This window comes from Sander vitreus, chromosome 18 (assembly GCF_031162955.1).
Source record: "Sander vitreus isolate 19-12246 chromosome 18, sanVit1, whole genome shotgun sequence".
Classification (NCBI taxonomy): Eukaryota; Metazoa; Chordata; class Actinopteri; order Perciformes; family Percidae; genus Sander; species Sander vitreus.
Window position 1 is genome coordinate 23,858,772 of NC_135872.1, and position 16,161 is coordinate 23,874,932.

Here is a 16,161-nt window from a genome sequence, read left to right on the forward strand (position 1 = left end):
ATTCGTGGATGTGGGCTTTACCACTGCAACTGCAGTTAGGTAGCACTCTTTACAAACACCAGAAGCAAAATCCTTCAAATTTAGATCACAGTCAATGGTATCTGCCTACTCCTCTACATCTTTACTGGAAAGAAGCCCACAATTGTAAAGACTAGAGGACATTAACTGTATGTTCTTGTGTCTTGCACTGACAAGTTTCCCTGACATCTTCAGTTGATGCTACATCCCAAAATGCCCTTTGACTGCAGAAAAAGGAGGACGACACTTTGTGTGCACTTCCAGAAACTGTCCTGTATGTTCTTCCTGATGTCTGTTAGCAACCTCTAATGCATTTTCTTTTTCTGAAGAGTGATGGTTTGCCTTTTGCCAGTTGTCATTCAGTGTGTCAATAACAACGCCAAAGGCACCTGACCAAGCGTCCGTATTTTACACGATGGGAGTGAAAATGTGTTTTTCTTTCGATCATTACTGTATATGTTTACTGCATTTACTGTCTAACTGGGACGTGCTAGCAGTTATGAAAAAGTTTTATTTACCAAGCAAGCTTCAAAGCAATATGTAATAAAAGCAATAACATGATAGATTGATCACAGAAAACTTTTCACCCTCATACCTGCTTCATCATCTCAAATAAAAGAGTTGAAGTAGAGTCAAATAAAAACATTTATTACAAGCAAATAGTCATTGAACATGTGCAAGACAAAAGATAATTTCATATGTGATAATGCTATAAATAATTGGCAACTATCGGTAACACAATGGTTTTGTGTTTTAACAGGGTTAGCAATGCATTGCGTGTTATCTTGCATGTTATAGAGTAAAAACACATCCTAAAATGTATAACTCAAAAAATACAATTAAAACAAAAACAAAATGTAACTGCTACTGTTCATTCACATTCACTACAATGATGGCAATGCTTGTGAAATTACACATTGCTGCTACTACGCTAATGTACATTACTGAGCTACACTACTACCAAGACTCAATTTACCTTTCCATACCAATGTGCAAACTAGATTTTCTAGTACAAACTTACAGACTGATTTTGGCATAGTGCAAAGCAGTTAACTGACAGTGCTTTTCAAGCAATGTACATCCATACATGGAGAATATATCACAAGATACATCACATTTTGTCCCTAAAATAAGTTATAGATTTCAGCCTTCCATTAAATAGTGGTATTAGTGATACTCTGTTAAATCCTCATTAGCTACTTTTCAGATAGGAAGTATGATGCTCTACTTACTTAAGGGGATATAGGCACGGTAGGTAATGTCATGAGAAACCTAATAACTAGTCAGGACTTAAGTTTACGTACAAATATTTTATGATTACATACATTCGATTTTTGAGTCATCGATTCAGAGTTTTTCAGCATCGACTTGTACAACACTCTCAGCGCGTCAAAAAACGATGCTTGATCAGGGGAGTCTCTTTAGCATCTCAGTCAGACGCAGGGGGCTTTCAACTTATTCCAATGTAATCCCATCAGCAGCGATATTCGAGGCTCTGGTTACCCTCTACCTCTTTGGTGTCATTTACGACGCGCTTGGTCTGGACACTTGATGTCACTTTTTTGACGCTCTGGGTCGATACACAAGCCTATTAGTTAATGGTTTGTTCATCATTATTAATTTATTGTTCATACATAATTCATCATCAGTAAAGAATTTGTTCATATAGTTATAAATGGTTTGTTCATAATAAATAAGCCTATCTTGAAAAATGTTTGTAAGTACATGATTTATACTTAATAAATAATGAAACAGCCATTTGTAAATGAAATAATTTTCCCATTATAAACCAGTTGCAAACTATTACTAAATGCTTTGTTCATCATTTGTAAAGCATTGCTCCTATGCTAATTCTCATAAATAAAGCATTTGTATACACACTCATAAATGGTTTGTTCATAGTAAATAAGGCTCTCAATAATTATGTTTATAAATAGAGGTTTGACACTTTCTAAGTATTGCAAAAAACATTGGTAAATTAAATAATTTTAGTAATTTTATTGGTTTGTAAAGCATAGTTCATAGATTCATTCTAATCAGTAAAGCATTTGTAAATACAGTTAGTAAATGGTTGGTCTATAGTAAGTAAGCTCATGTAAAATGTTTATCAGTTGATGTTTATAATAATTCCAAAATGATGCATTAACCATTTGTAAATTAAGTAATATTACCATTATCAACTAGGTACTCAGGAACGTAAAAGGTTGTTTAAAACTAGGAAGTTAATGATTAACAGACTATCTACACCTACATTTGTTCATGTCTTAAATAAAAAAGGCCTGAACTAATAGCTGGGGTGTTAACACATCTGTTACAAATTCTTACCAATAATGTAATCCATGACTAATTCAGGAGTTACTGATGATTAGTTAAGTATATTGTGTGAGCCCATCTAAAATGAGTACCTTCTATGCTTTACTTACTTTAATTTATTTTGAATAAACCATTTATAAATATGTGAACAAATGCTTTACTGATGATGAATTATGTATGAACAATAAATTAATAATGATTAACAAACCATTAGCTAATAGGCTTATTTACTATGAACAAACCATTTAGAACTGTGTGAACAAATGCTTTACTAATGATAAATTATGTATGAACAATAAATACATAATAATGAACAAACCATTAACTAATAGTTAACTAATGATGAATTATGGATAGTTATTATAAAGTGCTACCCAATAACTTATAACAATAACTTATTTCACCAGTAAATTCCTGTTAAACTACAAAAACAACCACTGGATGGGAAAAGGGTATTTTACAACAACTTTGAATGCACCACGAGGCTGGCGAGGCAAGGCTGAGTCTGTGTTTTTCAGACAATGGCAGCTACAGTCTGGTGTTACAATCGTCTCAGGTGAAATACAGTCACACTTTTACACCGTTTAGATGCCAGCATTTTAACCGTGTTTAATCCAGCTGCTAGCTAACAGTAGGCTAACGTTAGCTGCTGTCGAGTGTAGTGTTAACTAACTAGCGTCCCGTGCGGCAATGTTTCAGTTCCCTCTAACGTCCGTTTTCGGAGCATCAGAGAGAAGAGCAGGCATTTAAGTGGCACCGAAATAAGGCACCGAAATCTGCGTTGCTATTCGGTCCAGTAGATAACGGTCGTTAAGATGCCGTATTAGCACTGGGCCTCCTCCCCCCCCAAATATAAACTCTTTGGATCTACACGATTCACGTGGATGACATTTTCCCATTCAAAACGGCGATTTTCGCCGAAAAGCGACTAGTTTGCAGGTATGTAACATGCTCTACACATAAAAACACACAAAAAACCCTAGTCTCCTGGGTGAAAAGTCCTGTGTTGTTTTGATTTTCGTTTTTTTGATACTACTCGCTACGGTTGTCGCTCTTCATACTACGACATCCCACAGCGCCATGGTTGAGCTGCTGCTATGCCCATCGCCCTCCCTACAGATGCTAAAGGATGAAAGTATCTGACGCTGAGAGCCACCAACCAAATGTCCGTATTAGACGAGTTGGGAGTGAGAATGGCTTCGACATTCATCCAGAGTTATTCAGGATCTACTTCTACGACATTCGTTAATTATAAGTTGCTTAAGTTGTCGGCTAACAAAGCAGCAATGGACTTCACATTTAAGAATCAGAAATAGTTGCTTCATGCTGCATGAAGCAACGTTTGAAAAAATACCATTTCAGTTACATTCACAATATAGTATATATGAACTTTTTCAGATATGCCACACTTGCTTTCCTAGGGCTTCTCATTACACAAATGGGAACAGTAACATTACCATGCAATCATTTTGTAATGCTGTTTGTTTTGAACCACACCATTTTCTTCTGATTTAAATGAATTAAAAGCTTTTACAATATCATCCCAGTAAGCTTTTTCATTTCTTTACTTTCTGATTTTATACTGAAAAATCTTACAATAACTGCCACATCTTTTGAATCAGTAATTAAATAACAGTTTGATTCGTGAATTCAGATATTGACGAATGACTCTGATGCACCAGTGCTGCTTGAGTTTGCAGCTTCTGACACACGATAGACATCTGAAAGACAAATAAATTGTTAATAAGACAGCTTATTCAAATAAACGGCAAAAAAGCCATATTAAATCGCAACTTACATCTTCTTCCACGCAGTCGATTTATCCAGTTTAGGCCACTGAGAGAGGAAATGCCTCCACTTGTACTCTATAGTAGAAAAAATAAATATGTGTAAAATAAAGTTATTGCAGGGAACTTTAATAATGTCTGTATATTTTCCATTCTTACAGTATATTCATTTCAGATCTGTAGATTCAACCAAAGGTAGGCTACCTTACAAACAAGGAAAACCTGCACAAACTCAAAATGTTTATGCAATGGTTTTGGGATATTAATAACATGCACTTACTCTTGTTGTATTTGAGCCTGTGCTTGGTGTAGGTAATTTTCTTGAGAGGATAGAACGGATCTACAGGCACAATAAAATGGATGTCAATGTCAAAATCATTTTGAATCCAGGAAATTAAGTTGTGAATGATTTGTTTTACATTGTGGTTCTGCTACCATTATTTAATAAAAGATTTAAATAATTTCTCCATTACTGTCAGAGTGATATCTATCTTCTCATCTACGGCAGCACTCTCACTGAAAAGCAAATAAGTATATTTCGCAACATGTCTTTCTTTGAAGTCAACATACCTTTGAATCGAATAGTGTCCCAAACACTAAAATGAAGAAACCCTAAGAAAAAACAGATGACATGCACATGTTTTATCATTGGAAAAACACAAAATGTTTTATTACACAAAATACTGCCACAAGTATTAAATAACTTTGTATTTCAATGAATGCAAATACCTGTAGTGAATTGAAGAATGCAAAAGCAATGTGGATTCCCTTATTTGATGACGATATCATGGTTCCCACTCCCAAAGCCCAGGTCAGTCCAAATAAAGGAGTCAAAATGGCTAAACACCTGACAATGACCACCAGCGTTTGCTTTTCATCTCTTTGGGTGGCGTCTCCTACACCTCTTCTCAGCATTTTGAATAATACCACGATCACGATTATAATGTTGATGAAAACTATAGTCAAGGCAGGTATCACTAAGGCCAGCAGTGCATGTGTCTCGATCCAGTTGAGCCAGCAAGCATTGTCTGCCCTGATGTATCCATTTCCTGGTGCTGTGACAGCAACAGTAATAACAGCTATAATCAGAGGGCACCCGTAGCCTAATAAGAAGCCAATGGCCAACATGATTGACTTGGACATGTGGGAGAAGACCATGACCGTGCGGTAAAAGAGCAGAAGGCCTGACACAAGCATCCAAAAAAACAGAGCAAGGTAGAAAAAGTGCATAAAAAATGTTGCTGTGCTGCATGGTCCTACTGGAACGCTATAGTCCTCCCCTGGGTTTTCAAGGGGGTTCTTGGCAATAGAAGCTCCGATGATGAAACAGATGTCAGCAATCAACAGAGACAGGGCAGTGTTAATGATGGAAACATGGCGCATGAAGGAAGTGCTATTTCTAGTAACGTCTTTCCACACGTATCCTTCGATAATGAGACATATAACTAAGCTTGCCAGAGATATCCCAACTCCAAAATAAGTGATTATATCCAAAGCTTCTCTCAGTTCTGGAGGGATGTCTGTTGCCATCAGAATTGAGAATGAGGTGAGATGGTTGCAGCTGCAGGTTACAATGTTGTTTATATCGGAAACAAACGTACAACCCTCATCATCCCAAAGCCCCAAATTATTAAAGAGTGTGAAGTTCCAGAAGACACACTGTGGGTTTAGTAACAGGGAACTGTTAAGCTTGTTGAAGCTCAGATTAACATTCTGAACTGTTGCATTTGTTTTGACTAGCACCACAGCAGCGTTTATTGCATTATCTGTGACAGTGTCATTGCTGGTGGTGTTGAAGCGGATGGCGTCAAAGCTGGAGTTCCGTGCTGGCATAACATTATTAAGGGTGGAGAAAGTGATGGTGGTGAAAAAGACATTACCGTTGATGTTTGGAACTTTTATGAAAATGCTGTTGTTCAGATTGGCCGTAAAGGAGTTGTTAAACGTAGTGATTCTGTTGAGCAAGATCCGTGGAGTCGCAAAGGCAATCTCCCCTACCAACCTATCAGACAGGGACTCCATTGAACTCAGTAGTGCTGAGCTGGCACTGCTGGTTCTATTTGCATTTAGAAATGTCCAGGACTGTCTTGATTCACCACCAATGATGACATCAACTGTTTCAAGTATATTCTGCAAATGAAGAGACATTTCATTATGAGGGTACAACCTCATCAAAAAGTCAAAATGTTTTTAATGACAAAACACACATAACCTTTACTAAAAGGCTACAGAGTGGAAGGTTTAGCCTACCTCCATGACAGGTGCAGTGACATCACCAGTGGAAACAGTTGCAATGTTGTTTAGGATGTCAACGATAGCTGATATGGTAGCAGATGACGTTGCTATTTTGTCTTTTTCTTTTTGGACCGTGCTACTTAGATTCCCCACAAAGTCTGGTACTCCCTCTTTATTCAAATTCTAAAAGATAAAATACACAGAACAGCATGACACCACATGTTAGCATGAGATTACAAACTATTCATGATAAATACAAAGATGTTTTTTCTGGCCACTAGAAACTGGCAGGGAAGGCTAAGAGAATGTGTTTTAAAGCAAAAGTGTAGAACTTTTACATACAACTAAATGTCCATTACATTCAAACCCTTGTCAAATGAGTTCACACAACGCTGCTGTCTGTGTTAACATTCCTGCGCTGGTGCACCGGAAGGATACTAATATGTGGAGAGAGAGAGAGAGGGGCAGTGGTGTACAACAAAGGTCTCTGGCATCAGAGACGCTGCGATCACAGCTTGAGGTTCTTGAGCATAATGTGACCAAGCAGCCTGCAAAATTGCTTTCTGAAGTTCAGCTGGAGCTTGCTATCTGAGTTTGCCATGTCGAAGGGGTATTAAAGTTAGTATTTTTGTTCATCCAGACTGTTTTCTTGCTGAGCTTCAACAGGGGGATATATGACCTAGCAGTTCCCAGGATAAAACATCATATATAGATCTACATGTGATTGCCAGCAGAGCCAGTTTTGGACGTAGCGGGGTTGGGCAGTAGGTTAGGACGCCACTAGCTGGAGGGCTGCTAAGGAAGAGGAAGAAATCATTTTATAAATTTACGATGCCAATTGCCCAATCAAACCAAGTCGGTCACACTGCTGTCCCAAGTGTTCAGCTTACTGCATATTGCTGCTTTTTTATGACACTGTTGTGTGAATCATGTTCCATACAAACATAATAAGCTTCGGGACAAGACCCCATAACAAGGAAAGTATGTCCCACTTTGTGCACAGGGGCATTTTCAATTCTCACAGGTCCGGTAACAAAAGATACAATGATAAACAAGGATCTACATCCTGAAATTAAAAATAAAGTAATAGTAAGGTATTGGCTATACATGTAACTGTGTTTTGGGTTTGCTCAAACAAGTGACCCGCTCAGCCAAACAATATATGAAAACAGCGGTCAGTTTAAATTAATTATATGACAGATATAAGCATGAACGATGTGAGCAATGTGGTAATTGTAAATCTTTTTTAGTGATGTGGAGTGCTGCTTTGTGTTCAGAACTTCAGTATTTTGTTAAGGCTGAGGTTAACAAGTGTTGAAATCCTGTCCAGGTCTTCCTGCAACAGATCCACACCAACATCCACTCTTAATAGATATTATAGAAAATACAATGGGCAATACAATTTTCTTGATGCAGAACTATTCAAATTGCTTCATCATTATAACGTCTGCCTAAAGTGTGCATTGTAAGTTGCATTATGTAGAAACATAAAATTTGGTCAGAACATCCACAACTGAAAGGCAGATACTGATACTACCTGCACCTCAGTACATAACAGAAACCACACATCACAGAAACAATCAGAAACCTGCATAATAGCAGAAACATACATGAAGATGAATAACCAGGTTTCATACTGTATGTTTCATCCACAACCTGATTAAAAGTGAGCGGCCGATTTATGACAGCAGTACAGAACAAATGTAGTGCAGTACCTGTCGTGTGTATGGCTTAGAGAAAGCAAAGTTCATCCTTTTGTAATCATGACTAAACACCCAAAATTAGAAGCCATTAAGGACCACAAGTAATCAACAAATTTGGCTGTTGAAAAGCCTGTGTGGCTGGGGGCCAAAAAAGTTAACTGCAGGCCCTGGTGACATGGCATTACGTTTTTGTTGTTAACTAATATTTTACCGTATGGTATATTGCATCTTCTGGGGAGTTCTAATGATTGATGATTGGATGATTTGTTTGCAAAAGATCACCTACCGTTGAAACAATTAACAAATCGTTGATTGCTGTTATGATGCAGGTGTCCCGCAAAAGCGTCCACCCTGTTTGCTGACAGACCGCAGTCCTGCTCCCGTCCTCACCTACATTACATCCTATGCTTGATATGTTGCCTACTTGTCCATCACCATACTGATCATCAACACATGTTGGAACTAAAGAATTACAAAAATCAATTAGTTTTACACAGAAAAAAGGCAAAACAGCTAACAGCTATTAGCTAAGCCAATATAATCACATTTCAAAGGTTGCTCTTACCTTCTGTGAAAATGTTCATTTCTGTTGTTTTATTATAATCCTTCAGATTATCTACCTTACAAACATACTTTATTAGCTGTCCTGCGTTGCATTTCCCAAGCACGTAATGATACGTGATGCAGGTTTTGTCACTATTGGAAACTAAATTGGAATCTGTAAACATTTAACAGTGTTGTTAATAACATAAACTGTTAATAGCTGTGTCCAGCTTTTCAGTATGGTCAGATTGAACTGTTTTCAATGTCACTTCATACTTACCTAAGAGTTCATCAGTTGAGCTAAACCACTTGACTGTATAGGGGGACTGCACGCAACACTCAAGTGATTGTTTCTGTCCTTCTGTCCCATTACAATAAACATTAACAATACTCTGTAGTTGTATAATGGGAGCTTGTTGGATTTTATTCATTGCATTTCCTTTTTGGTTGACATTAATGACTTCGCCTATTAGCGTACATTCGTAAAGTCCTGTGATGAAGAGAAGTAAATATTAATGATTGCATTAGTACACTGTAATATAAAGATACATTTATAATTTGCCACATGCCAGTATTTCACTTTAGCTGACTAAATATTTTGATGATACATTGGCAATATTTGTGTAGGAATAGGACTGCTGTTGGTGCTTTCAGTCCAACATTTATTGTGAGATGCAGTAACAATGAGCGATAGATAATGTCTCTGCTTTTTTCACAATATTCTGTTGAAATACAAGATTAATAAAATCCCAAACTGCACTATATCTGATATCACTTCACATAATCATGACATGTAAGACCCAGCTTTAGAAGTGTGTATATGACTGCATTGGTAACATTTCATAGTAGTTTCATGTTTACTGATGTCTTAGTAGTTCAAATCCAGCTATCTTTGACTTACCATTATCAGCAAGAATGACGTTGTGAACTGTAAGCATAGACACATTGCCAGAAGTATTTACTTTAATTCTTGCACTTTCTGTAATTTTTTTTCCATTTAATTTCCACTCAGAACCACTAATTTGTCCCACATTAATGTCAGGAGGCCCACATGTCAGCGTCATGCTTGTACCAGTATACGTGAGTGGTATGCTGATTGCATTTTGACCTTTAAAAAAAGTTAAAAAGAGATCAGTTGGGAATTCGGTCAAGCAAAAAATACGTAATTAGGTACTATTTTTTTTTTAACTTACTGTTGTAATCTGCAGTTACTGAACCAATGACTGTGGCAATAGACTTCATTGCAACAGGGAGATTTGTATTTGCTTCAGCCACTTCAGTCGGCTTAACTTGTGTTGTCTGAACAACAAAGTCTGTGATTATACTTCCTTTTCTGTAAGAACAAACAAAAGACAAAGTTGTGGTGTAAAATGTGTACGGAGTCCTGCCGGAAAATTTTTTTAAAGCCAGAAATTCCATACCTGAATCCGTTAACAGAAACACCGATAAACCCTGTGATTCCTTTATACTGCTCCTTTAACTGTGAGAGAGATATGTATATGATATCAACATTGTAACATGGAGAGCAGGAAATACAAGTTACTTACTAATTGGATATGGAGTAATCAATGCACTTACCACTGACTCAATCCTTGATTTAAGATCTTTGTATTCAGAACTTGTTGCATCATTTAATGTGGCTGTGAATTGCTTGTCTAGTTCCATTGACATCTCCACTTTGAAGACTGTTCATTTAAAAGAGATGAAAAATATGAGCAAAGCTATGGATAAATATTGTTCTGTTTTTTTCGTGATGTAAAGAAAAGGATAAACACCAGAAAAAGGTCAGGTAGACAGGACACAAAAATAAAAGAAGGGACAGTTGTAAATGATGGCTCATTTTAGTATTTGCATTACCAGTGCAGATCAAAGGTATATAAAACTATTTCTCTCAACAGTGTTCATATCCCTTTAAACTATATTTATGTCATGTGGCTGGCAGAACTAAGCAGACCAATATTCAAACAGTGTTTAGTGCAATGTATTGGATAATTCAACAAAATGCACTCTGATAGCTGTTATTCTTTTTGTACTAAGTCTCATATCAAAAGTCAATTAGGCAGTCTATTAAACATACAGTATCTTTTGTCTCCATTAAATGAGTTCACATCAAACTTCATATTTACAAAAACCTTCTGCAAGTTAAAAAGTCCAGCAAGCTTACATGACAAAAGTGATTTCTGAGAGGGCAAGTTGCACATCAAGCTATTTAAATGAAGTTAGTATAATTAAAAAATCTTCATAACAAAAAGAAAAGGTAAAAATGGGGGCAGTAAGTAGAAAAATGTACAGTACAGTATAAGACATTACAGCATTATGATATGTTTTTACATTTGCATGACAAGTGGTCTTACTGTCATACTGTAATAGAGCAGCGGCTGTCTAGCGTGGGCCTTGGCTGCTGCTCCCTAAACGTTAAGCTCCCTGTCTGTGTAGAGACAGAATCATTGTGACGGCTTGCTAACACAAAGGTCACTTCAGGGTGGACAAATGGCCATGTAAAATCACTCTCCAGAGAGATAGGGAGAGAGGTCTAAGGTGTTTAAATTAAGGTTTTTACGGTATACGACATTATTTTATTAGTTAATGTTGTAATGTGTATGTAGATCTTTAAAAAAATATATGTTTATTATTAGTTATGTCTACCATTGAATTGGTTTGATTACCTGTGTGCATAATGCCCACAAATAGATATTCAAATATATTCAAATTTATGTGTCTTTTAGGATAAATAATCAAACGTAATTTTGCTGCTTTTGACAGCCCTATACTGTAGGATATAGAAATTTGGAGCTTCACAGACAGGCTTAAGAACTGACAAAAGAAATCAATGCACTCTGAAGCCATATATGAGTTAATTATCTTTTTAGTGTATGTATTGGCTTTTTAGTGCCTGAAATTCTACTTTAAATCCTCTTATGTGCTTTTACTGTAGAGACACCGAGATGTAATTGCCATGTCATTGTTGTTAGCAATCCTGACATTTTTGAATTAGAAAGTTTGACCCTCAGTTCTGATGGCCACAAAACATTACAGTGTTACAATCTTACACCAAGACATCTTTTTTTAGTTTTAGTTTGTTTCTGTCAGTTGTTCAGTTGGCCGTTCAACTTTGAATGAAGTGTATGTTAAAGGTCACATATTATGCTTTTCCTTGTTTTCTGTCATATCTACAATGTTATAACGTTGGATTTTCATGTTAAGCATGGCCGTTCAAATAATGAGGTAAACGTACTTTAGACAAATCCCTGTGAGCTAAAACATTCAGATTTCCAACTATTCTTAACGCTCCAGTTTCAACACTTTTTTCTACTCTGGCTAAGTCTTACACAACTCTAAGCCGGCCTTCTATAATTGGTCATTTGCTCCAAGTAGGCAGGACTTGAGTGTGTGTGTGTTTTTTTTTAAGCCACTGCGGTGTTAAAATTGTCCCATGTAACTACATGCTAACGGCAGTGAACAATGTCACCTTGGCTGACAGTGTCGTTAAATTCTCTCCAATTCCGGGTCACATTACTCCTGAAATATTTTCTGTTAGTAGGCTAGTATTTGGTTAAAAAGCCTTTATTGGTAATTTCTGACTGTAGAAATTGCTGCTATATTCTATAAGGGTTTAATTCAGGGTCGGTTTTGAATCATTTACAATCCCGTAATTGTCTTCATCTGTTAAAGCGTGAGTGTGACTCACGTTATCGCCCGTTGTCTTTCACTTTCCCTTTTAGCTTTTAGTTGTTCTTTGTTTAATTCCCTTCTTTCCTGTGATGGCCCTGCCCCAGTATCAGCCATAACTACAAGAGATAACTTCTAAAAGCCTATATAAAGAAATCTCCTGCTTTCTTTTACCTGGCTCTGCTGGCATACGCTAACACACGCTAACACTGGCTTTTCCGGTGTTACAAAGAAATCTTTTTTTTAAGATTACTTTTTGGGCATTTAGGCCTTTATTTTGACAGGGGAGCGAGAGGTGGAACGACATGCAGCAAAGGGCCGCAGGTCGGAGTCAAACCCGCAGCCGCTGCGTTGAGGAGTAATCACAAGGTCAAGGAACACTGCATCAGAGACTGCACAAGTTACTGCTAAATTACCAAAAAAGTCCACATGTAACAAAAAAGTCTTCTCCTGCAAGCCTGATGTTAAAAAGATATGTGCGCACCACTTTCAATCTCTTGAAAACATCAGCAGTTAAGGACACTGTTCAAAAGCAGCAAAAGAAGCAGATTATGCGAAAGGAACATTAGGCCAAGGAGAGAGTTTTCATTTCTGGAGAATCTGTGTTGGCAAGGAACTACAAACGCGGACCTAAAGGACTGTTCGTTATTTATTTCAGGAGCCACCAGAGGAGTTTGGGGATCTTTAGTCAAAATACACTTGACCCTCCCTTCACCAGCAATTAATTTTGGATGACCCTCCAAAATGACATGGAAAAAAGGAATGACCCTATCCGGCAATTTACTGATGCCTTCTGTACTGGTTTGCACTTGGCACAGACTTACAGATAGCCATTGTTTTTTTTACTGCCATGATGTATGTAACTAAACCTCTGTATCTTCATCTTACGCATCACACTCCTCTGTTATGGTGTGGTGGCCATTTCAGTAGATTTACTCACATAGTTGTGGAAACACAATAAGCATGGAAACTAAATGCACACTTCCTGCATTACTTCAAATACTAAGTTACTCATCTAGTAAACTAGTATTCACATGACATAAAACAATAAAACATTGAGACCATTCAGCAAAGCACACTGGGTAATAACAAATTCAACACTGGTTGCTATGGACCCGTCTCATGCCCTCCTGGCTTGGTGCAGTCCGCAAGCTTTGACTTTTCAAAATAAAAGCTTGCGTCTGGTCGGTTACGTTTTCGTACGGTGTTTTGGATGTTTTTGAACTAAACAGTACGGCAATCATGCTAATGAATAACATTATTTTTTCATCACGTCTTAGTTACAACACAATGGAGCTAGCAAAGCTGTTTGGTGTTTATATGTGCGAGCGGGATTTATTCAGTTTGGGAAATCCCACGGTCTCTAAAGCTACAGTTCAAGTTGTCTGGCTGACAAAATAGGGAGGGACCCATCTGGTAGCGATAGGGGCCGAGACTGAGAGAGCTACATGGAGCTACTTGGATAAATATGCACCAAACAAGCCACTTTGAAATGTTGCTGTTCTCATGAATACAAAAGTTGGGTGACCTTCCCCCCTAGACAAAAAAAACGGAATGACCCTCCCCTCAACATAGAATAGACCCTCCCCTATTTGCATCCGGTGGTCCATTCCATAAATACCGAACGGTCCCTAAGTGGGTTCCTGCAACTGTTCTTGCACAAACTGGACTGTTTCCTATACAGTCCAAACCACTGTTAGTGTCTGGAGAAAGCATGTGAATCAACTCTGACAGACTCCTACAGCTCCTGCAGAACTGTCTTGTGGAGATTCTTCAAATGCACCTTTCAACACACCAGTTCACCTACCTACACAAGCACAAAACTCAACCACATCAAAGACAAACATTCCAGTTGCAGATGTGGCTAAAAATCTGACTGAGACACCTGAGAAACAAGTTTTCCATTTAAGAACAAAAAGACTGTTTCTGCAGACAACTGATACCCCACCAGAGAGCAGCGGCCTCCTGCACGCCTGAATTATTCGGCTAAATAGTGACTGACCCAAGTCAACGGGGCAGAATAATCCCCATGGGCACAGTCAGGAGCTTGAGGTAGTCTACACTCACCCTTAAAGTAGTATAGAGAAACACAATGTTGAGAATGTTGTAATGTTCATATTTTCAGTGAAATTGTGAATGTTGTGTTATAATAAGAGCTAAGAAGACGGTGACATGGCGATTCATCCCTTTTAAATGTGAATAAACTACAGTTACACTCACTGACAGCAAATGCTCGTTCCGTTGTGATTGATGGTATCCTGACAGCTTTCCGTTACCTTGTTTCCTACAGACTACGTTGATGCAACTTGTACATTACAGCCACTCAAACAGGACAGAGTAACTCGGCGGATATATTTTTTATGTTTTTTTTGACGACTTAGTTAAGGCAGCAGGCGCGTGTTGTTAAGGCGGCTGCCTTAACTGCGAAGTGCTGCGGGAAACCCTGGTATGTCACATAATCTTAATTTACACACTAACTGCTTTGTTATAATGAGGATGGACATCCTAACAATCAATGGTGTAACTGAAGAAGTGAGCCTATACTATTCAGAAGAACGCCAACATGTTATTGCTAAAATCAAAAAGATTCAAGCCCAGATTACTTGCTGTAATCTCTGCTACATTTCTAAATTCGGATAATATTTTTAGACGTTTATGTATAACAAATGTTGGTGTTGTGGCAGCTTTTAAGTGAATGTGAATTACTGAAATATTTCAATCAAATGGTAACCAGGGAAGTGTTAGCCCATGCCTTATTTCTGGAAACTCACTTTACCAACAACTGCAGTTACCAGTATATATATATATATATATATATATATATATATATATATATATATTGGACAAGTATGTCACTTAATTATTTCTAAGCACTTACTTGTTACAGTTGTTGGTGTAGTAGTAACTGTTGTTGTGTTCTCACCTGTTGTAGCAACTGTTGAGTTTGGAAAAAAAAAAAATCATAATTATGTGTGTTAAACAGAGAGGTAAAATGTGATAAACAACAACAACTAATTAAAGAATGCTACGCCATCTTTTGAAAAACGTACTGGTAACTGCAGATGTTGGTGATGATGTGGGTGTTGTGGTGCTTGGATGTGTTGTAGCAATAGGTGTTGAATCTGAAAAAAACGTTTTATAATGAAAAAATGGTGATCAAGTATAACAATATGAAAGGCATGGTCACATCCAAATGTAACGGCCATTTTGTTACCATATGTTATTGCTTGCAATACAAACCAAATCTATTCTAGCCCAAATTACTTACTATAAAGTTTTAATATATATTTTCTGGACAAGTATGTCACAAAATGTATTTTTAAGCACTTACTTGTTACAGTTGTTGGTGTTGTGGTAACTGTTGTCACACCTGTTGTAGCAACTGTTGTTGAGTCTGAAAAGATCATTTCACTGTCATAATTACATAATTACAAGACTCCTGTTAGTGAAATTTGGATTTTGAATGAGTGTGGTCCTCCATGTTTCATTCTTCAAACTTGCTGGGGCCGGGAAGCTACGATACCCATTAGCAGCATTAGCAGCACCTGTGAGTTTATCATGTGACGGCGAAAATGTAAAAGGCGGAGCAGTATGTCCTGTATGTCCCTTACCGGCCAACGTATTTCAAGATGGCGCATGAATTTGGAGTGCCTACCCCAGTTCATGCGAATGCAAATGTAAAATTTCAAACCAAAAGGAATACTTGGAATTGATGGTGGTGGTAAATACACATGAAAAAGTGAAGTTTGTGAACGGGCAACACAGATTTTGATAATGAACAACTAAACACGTTACACACTGGACCTTTAACATGTTATAAACCAGTCTGACGACAGTGATAACAGTACCAAGGTCATTTAATACGTTTTGGACAGATAAAGTTAGCTTTAGGC

The 16,161-nt window shown here is 37.5% G+C and overlaps 1 protein-coding gene across 1 annotated transcript in view; it reads right to left on the reverse strand.

The window, feature by feature from the left end:
- Nucleotides 1-645: 645 nt before the first annotated feature.
- Nucleotides 646-16,161, reverse strand: part of LOC144533010 (uncharacterized) — a 53,394-nt gene continuing 37,878 nt past the window's right edge. Inside the window, exons 36-51 of the mRNA XM_078274024.1 lie at nt 15,600-15,662; nt 15,319-15,390; nt 15,192-15,212; nt 10,178-10,284; nt 10,021-10,079; nt 9,793-9,932; nt 9,501-9,707; nt 8,880-9,089; nt 8,622-8,774; nt 8,343-8,518; nt 6,369-6,536; nt 4,848-6,248; nt 4,689-4,730; nt 4,399-4,458; nt 4,130-4,196; nt 646-4,052 (exon numbers count right to left, since the gene is read on the reverse strand). Of these exons, the coding sequence (XP_078130150.1) occupies nt 3,982-4,052; nt 4,130-4,196; nt 4,399-4,458; nt 4,689-4,730; nt 4,848-6,248; nt 6,369-6,536; nt 8,343-8,518; nt 8,622-8,774; nt 8,880-9,089; nt 9,501-9,707; nt 9,793-9,932; nt 10,021-10,079; nt 10,178-10,284; nt 15,192-15,212; nt 15,319-15,390; nt 15,600-15,662 (3,017 nt within the window). The 3' untranslated portion in view covers nt 646-3,981. The remainder of the gene's footprint in view (nt 4,053-4,129; nt 4,197-4,398; nt 4,459-4,688; nt 4,731-4,847; nt 6,249-6,368; nt 6,537-8,342; nt 8,519-8,621; nt 8,775-8,879; nt 9,090-9,500; nt 9,708-9,792; nt 9,933-10,020; nt 10,080-10,177; nt 10,285-15,191; nt 15,213-15,318; nt 15,391-15,599; nt 15,663-16,161) is intronic.